General features: G+C 49.6%; 2 protein-coding genes across 2 annotated transcripts in view; both read left to right on the top strand.

Moving 5' to 3' along the window:
* LOC114064779 (SUN domain-containing protein 5-like) overlaps positions 1-964 on the top strand; it is a 6151-nt gene extending 5187 nt beyond the window's left edge. Inside the window, exons 11-12 of the mRNA XM_027898116.1 lie at positions 73-162; positions 770-964. Of these exons, the coding sequence (XP_027753917.1) occupies positions 73-162; positions 770-922 (243 nt within the window). The 3' untranslated portion in view covers positions 923-964. The remainder of the gene's footprint in view (positions 1-72; positions 163-769) is intronic.
* Positions 965-3678: 2714 nt separating this feature from the next.
* On the top strand, positions 3679-6031 carry LYZ (lysozyme). Its single transcript, XM_027898117.1, has 4 exons — positions 3679-3875; positions 4221-4379; positions 4613-4691; positions 5037-6031. The coding sequence occupies exons 1-4, from the start codon at positions 3719-3721 to the stop codon at positions 5095-5097; spliced, it is 456 nt and encodes a 151-aa protein (XP_027753918.1). The 5' UTR covers positions 3679-3718; the 3' UTR covers positions 5098-6031.
* Positions 6032-6684: the final 653 nt, after the last annotated feature.

Raw genomic sequence — 6684 nt, 5'->3', positions numbered from 1 at the left:
AAAGGCTGGCTGGGTAGGTTTGCTCTTTGTTGGGCCGAGTCTGAGCTGCTCTCCTCGTGCTTTGCCCCCGAGGGAGTGGATGCAGACGGAGAAGAGGAATCTCTCCTGGGGACATTCACCTACAACGTGGAAAAAGAGCCCATGCAGACCTTCCCTCTGAAGGTACGTTCCATGCACGGGGGACAGATGCCAGGGAGCAAAATGGGTTTGCCTGCAGGTCCGTGGCAGGAAGGGCAGGAATGTTTCCTCCCTGGTCATGGAGCATTGCTGGCAGAGATCTGCAGGGGCTTGCAGGGCTGAGTTGCCAGATGCACATGCAGCCACTCCACCCAAGCAATGACTCTGTCCCATGGAGAAACGGGGACGAGTGGTGGCACAAGCTGTCAGGCATCACTGGTGCTCCACCCTGTGACCTGCTGACAAGCTGGGCAGTGTCCTCCCAGCACATCACTCCCCTTCTCTCCTGCTGCTCTCAGTCTGCCAGGAGGAAGGCAGGCAGAGGGGATGGCAGGAGCTCCGTGGGGTCACAGAGCAAGGGGCAGAGGGAAGGGGCAGAGGGAAGGGAGGTGCAACCCTGGCCGGTCCAGCATGCAGAGGACGATGCTGAGTGCCTTCCCTTGTCCCCAGCCCCCCCAGCAGCCTCAGCTGTCCCCTGCTGCTCCCACCTGCCTTCAGGAGCACGTTCCTGAGCAGGACGAGGGCTGGCAGGCTGCTGATTTCGTGTTGATTTCACTGCTGCTTTCAGTGCTCCCGTTTTCACTCTTCCCAGGACGTGCTGCCTCCCAGAGCAGAAGCCTTTTCATATGTCAAACTCCTTGTGAAGAGCAACTGGGGAAACCCGTGGTACACCTGCATTTACCGAGTGCAGGTTCATGGAAGGATGGAAAACCAGAAAGCCTCAACCGACATCCAGGATGAATAAGGAAGAAAATGCAGAAGAAGAAAGGGGTGAGGGGTGTGAGGGACTGAAAAAAAAAAAAGATATTAAAAAGTCATCAATGGCTTGAAACTATTCTGGGTGGGGCTGGGGGCAGGGAGAGAGGGCAAATTCTGCCGAGGGGTGCCACTGCCAACTGTGAGCTCAATGCATTCCAACCCTTCTATTGCACACAATGCCAAATGCCACCCCCCACCTCCACCTCTTCTGCCCCTCCTGAAGAGCCTGTCACTGTCCAGAAGAACTTTCTGGGTGAAGAACCTTCTGGGTGAAGAACCAGAGCCCAGAAGGTGGTCAGGCACTGGAACAGCTTCCCCAGAGAAGTGGCCACGGCACCAAGCCAGCTGCCTGACACACGGTGTGGTTGTTGTGGTGATCCTTTGCAGGGCCAGGAGTTGCAGGAGTTGGACTCCATAATCCTTGTGGGTCCCTTCCAAGGCAGGACATTCCCCAATTCTATGATTCTATGACTGGTTATTTCCAACCCATCTCTTCTAAACACCTGACACAGGTGTTTATGTGTCCTGTACCAGAAAAGGCAGAGTGGAAGCCACAAGTCCAGGGTTTAAGATGATGCCACAGTGCATGGAAACCTCTAGTCCTTCACCACAGATGTGTAGGGAGAGACTAATTTGTGCTGTACAGCCTAGCACTGTTGACTAAAATAAATAAAGCCTTAGGCCCCAGGAATTGTATTTTAGCCTTTATTTGATCTGCAGAACTGTAAGCAGTAGATAAGGATGTATAAGTAAAACTTTAACTACAGGAGATCCTGTAACCAAAGGCAACAAAATGTTTCCAGAAACGGACAAAAAGGGGGCCATGAGGCTGCTAGAAGGAGTCAGAAGAGAAGAGCCCTGATAAGAGCCCTGATGTGGCAAACAGGCTTGGATGAGCAGAAGTACCATCTGGAAATCAAGTCTCCTATAGAGACTATAAATCCTTTAACAGCTGGCAAGCAGGGCCTCTCTTTGGAGGCACCAAAGCTCAAGTTGTAACCACCACTGCATATTAAACATAGCAGAAGAAGGAGCCCTCTTTGATTCTTTTTATGAAGCACAGTTTAGGGATGAGCCCTGTTGCAGTGGCCTCTGGCTTATAATTCCTGCCATGGGTGGGATGGCTGAAACCCAGCAGTTGGAAGGGTCTGTGGAAGGATATGGTCTCAATCCCCTGTTTTCCACAGGCACTGTAGTGACCTGTGTGGTTATTTTTCTCAGGCCAGTTTTTCCTGTACTCCCACTGTACCTTTTCCTTTTGGTGCTCACTGTGCTGCCTTTGTGGACTCTATTGTTGAACCTCATCTGCCCGGGTAGTTTCCCTTCTCCTCAGACCACGGGAGGATCACGGGTTGCACCCTCCCAGAAGCCATGCCAGGTTCATGAAGGGCAAGAAGGGGACATGAAACAGTCAGCATGGATTGACCAAGGCCAGCTTGTGGCTGAGCAACCCGATCACCCACTAAGATGACACATCTAGTTCTGCGGCTGGAGGGAAAGTAGCACTTCCAACACATTATCTTAGATAAGAAACTTCTTTAATCAGTTGCTTCAAGGCCCTGATGTCTCTCTTGATTGCCCTTAGACTTCTTCTGGTTGTTGGCACTTCATAACTGCCCACAGCCTCTCCCCCACCCACCTGTGTCTGCACTTGCTTCACCCTTTTGCTGGTTCCCTAAAGCTCCCTGTGTCACTGAAATTTGGGAATGAACCTCCTTAACACCAGCGTAGCCTTAGGCAGGCATGGCTTTATTACACTGCCTGATGCAGGAGCTCCTGACTAATGTGCATCCCTGGCTCAATGCGGGAAATTTATTTATTGGACAGGATATTCATCAGCAAAGTGTTGCAATTTGTTCGTTGTTCATCGTCTCCTGATCCACGCTGAGCACTTCTGCATGTGAATCGCTCTCTCTTTTGCACACTTTTGTTATGAATGTTGTTGATGTTACTGTTCATTTTCTTATCTCATTGCTGTTTCCAGTAAATGGTTCTTATTTCAACCCGTGATCTTTGCCTTTTGTGCCTCCTAGGTGGTCGGGAGGGAAGCAGCTCATGGTCTTTTTAGTGGGAGTACTAAATTGGGGAATACCACTCCTAAACCACGACAAGGGGGGACAGAGCCAGGACAGCTGATCCCCACTGGCCCATGTGGCATCATGCTCAATGTATAAAGCTGAGGGAAGAAGGAGGAAGGAGTGGGACTTTTGGAGAGGTGGTGTTTGTCTTCCTAAGCCACTGTAAACATGTGGTGGAGCCCTACTTTCCTGGAGGAGGCTGAACATCTTCCTGCTGATGGGAAGAAGTGTGTTAAATATTTATTTTGCTTTGTTTGCTTGCATGGCTTTTGTTTCCCCCATCAATCTGTCTGTGCCTCAACCCATCAGTTGTCTCACTTTTAAACTTCCCATTCTCTCCCCCATCCTACCAGGAGGGAGAGATTGAGGGATTTAGCAGAGTACTGGGGTTAAGCCATGACACCCACACAAGGCAACTACAACCTTTGGTGCATGATACTTGGAACAATATCAAACTGAGGACTGTTGGATTGCCTGTGGAATGCCTCAGCCTTGCAGGACCAGTGAAAGAGTTACTGGCACCTTCCAGGAATTTGGTTTGGAGCTTGGCCCGCTTCCTTATTGGCTTTTTACTGTAAAGACCGCCCAGACTTCCCAGCCATGCTTGCTCAGCCAGCTGATCCTCCTCCTGGACGCAGGAATAAAAGGCAGTCCTTGGCAGACTGGCAGCTCAAGTTGCTTTGGCACGTCTTGCTGTGGACTGCATGATGAGCAAGTCAATGCTGTTCCTCGGCTTCCTTGTTGCCTTCCTTGGCCTGGCTCTGCCAGTCACCCAGGGAAAAATCATCCCCCGCTGTGAGATGGTGAAGATCCTACGTAGGAACGGATTTGAGGGCTTTCAGGGCAGAACTGTTGCTGACTGTGAGTATAATCAGCTGCCACTGGACCTCTCTGCCTGTACCACTCTTCTCCCCCTCAACTTCTCTGTGATGTTCCAGCAGTACTATTCTGTCCCTCCATTTCTTTGACTTCACCATCTCTCTTCCTCATCCCCTTCCTTCCTCCTGTGTAAAGTTTACACAACAAATACCCATCCAGAGTTTTATCCTTCCAAGCATTTACCCATCCGGTTCTCAAGCTTGCAATACCACCAGTTTAATTACTTCTTCAGCACTTACATTCATCCTTAATCCTTCCATCTCTTGCCTTTTATTTACCCTGAGCATTCCCTGACGTTCTCCTGTGGGGTCTCTCCCCCTCCTGCAGGGATGTGCCTGGTGAAGTACGAGAGTGGCTACAACACCAAAGCCTACAACAACAACGGCCCGAGCAGGGACTACGGCATCTTCCAGATCAACAGCAAGTACTGGTGCAACGATGGCAGGACCTCTGGATCCAAGAATGCCTGCCACATCTCTTGCTCAAGTAAGTGGTGAGACAGAACAAAGAGACTTTCATTGTCCACTCCTTGAGAGCACCTGATCTGCCCGTGATACCTGCCCAGCAGCCGCTCCGGGCATTTCTCTCCGTGTGTCCTTCCATTCATCCATCTCTTCTCAGTGTCCCTTCCTGATGAACACCTTTCCTTCTGCCAGTCTGTCCCTGCTCTTCCTCTGGCCCTCTTTGCTCCGTGCTGACCGTTTCTCCTTTCTCTACAGAACTGCAAGACGATAATATCGAGGATGATATTCGGTGTGCCAAGAAGATTGCTCAGGAGGCTCGTGGCCTCACTCCCTGGTAAGGGTTTTTGCAGTGGACACTGGGGAAGAGTGGGCAGAGGAGATTAAAAAAAAAACCATGCTACTAACTGGGGGTGGAGGGGAAGGGAGAAACGGGTGAGAAGCTGTATTTGGTAAAGGTTAGCACAGTCCTTCTTCTAGAGCTGAAAGTAGTGAGGAGTCCTCACTTTCAGCTCCCTAAATTTCCCTCCTCTCCCGGAGATCTCCCTTTTTGTTCTTTTCTCCCAGCTCCCTTAGATTCTTTCACACCCACCTTTTTCCACCCCAAGACTCTCAAAGACTAACCAAGTGTGTTTTTATAACCAATTCAACTCTCAAATTGCATAATGTGTTTGTTCTCCAGGTACGGCTGGAAAAACCACTGCCAGGGCAGAAACCTGAGCTCCTTTGTCAAGGGTTGCTAAATCACTCCACCGGGCATCGATTGTTTTCTCAGCATCACCAGAGGTGAAGAGTGAGAGTGTTTGGAAAGGAGGCTATGGAAATGGATGGGTGTGGGGACTTAAAAGCAGCATGTTGTTAAGGTGGAAAGGGTGCTGGCTATGCTGACCCTGGGAGGCCTTTGCACTGCTGCAATGCAAATAGAGAACTTAGAGCTGGTGGCTTAATACAAACAAGGCTTAGCAGCAGGGCACTACAGGTGGAATTTCAGCCATTTACTTGCATAATCCCATCCCAAGATTCTGTTGCCTTGACTAACAGGGCTTAGCAACATTTAGTGTTTCTCTCTCCCTTTTGTGCCTTTCTCTATTCTCATTCTCCTTCATCCCTCCCTTCCTCCAGTCCTCTCTCCCTTTCCTTCATTTTTTTTGCCCTTCCTTATTGGAGTGCCTGAAGTGAGAAAACACAAAAATTGATGAATGCTGTATAAGACCTGCAGAATTGTGTTGCCTTATGACTACAACAGTCACTGACTACAGTGGGGAGTACAATTCACTGTCAGAGAGAGAAGAGAAACTACAATGAAACACGACCTTGCTCCTTAAATTTATCTGAGCATCTGCTCCTGGCTGGTGTGAGGGACAGGGCACTGAAACATATGGAGAAATGGCCTGGCTGAATGCAGCTTTTCTTGTCATCCTTTGAGGAAGCTGATCGAGCACAGGCAAGAAGGCAGGCAGCATCTCTGTGAGGAAACTGTGGGCTGGAAAACCTGTTGGGAAAGGGAAATGTTTTGCCATTTAGTTAGTGAGTCCTTTTTGCAGACGAAGGCTGGATCCAGGAACAGTGCACAAATGGAAGGTGACATCACTGAAACCACATTTGTTTCTTCATGTGCCTTCTGCTGCTGCTTTGGGGAGCAGTGACTGCTTTGATGTTTATGCAATAAAGGGATGCTAAAACTCTTGTCTTGTGTGAATGTATAAACCAACTATGAGAGGCACATTTGTCTGAATGGCTGAATCTTAAAAAAAAAAAAAAAAAAAGAATGCTCCAAGTAGCCTTGCCAGAAGACCCTCTTACCAGGTACAGGGCAGGTAGTGGCTCTTTCCCCTCCCATGACCCAAAAGACTTCATTCCCTTATCAAGTAACTCGAGGCAGAGCTATTTTACATACTGTCCATGACATTTTTTGAGAAAGTCAGAAAGTTTTCTCAAGTCTATCTTCAAGGCAGGTATTTTCATCTACTGCAGGATTTGAGCAAACCTTCCTATACAGGGTTTTGGCCTGCGAGTTCAACCCTGGTAAAGGGGTGCTTTCTGCCCACCTAAATATCAAGACCACGCGTGCATCTCCAAGGGAAGATCTTCTCAACAAGAGAAGATCAGGGGTTGTGGAAGTAAACTCTCAGCAAATGAAAACGTGCCCCTGCTTTGGTCTGATAACTCCTGCTGCAGCCCTGTAACTCCGGGTCCAAGCAGGAGCGAGGCTGAGCACAGGTGCCTGGTTGTGGTGGGGCATCCCCCCCTGAGCCCTCTGCATCTCAGGGGCTCCTCATAAGCCTTGACTGTACAGCGGGGCAGGAGAGGGGCAGGGAGAGGGGCAGGAG

This window comes from Empidonax traillii, unplaced genomic scaffold (assembly GCF_003031625.1).
Source record: "Empidonax traillii isolate 1590-97213 ecotype Southwest subspecies unplaced genomic scaffold, ASM303162v1 scaffold579:size954524, whole genome shotgun sequence".
NCBI lineage: Eukaryota > Metazoa > Chordata > Aves > Passeriformes > Tyrannidae > Empidonax > Empidonax traillii.
Note: the sequence above shows the minus strand (reverse complement) of the source record. Positions and strands in the feature narration are given on the sequence as shown.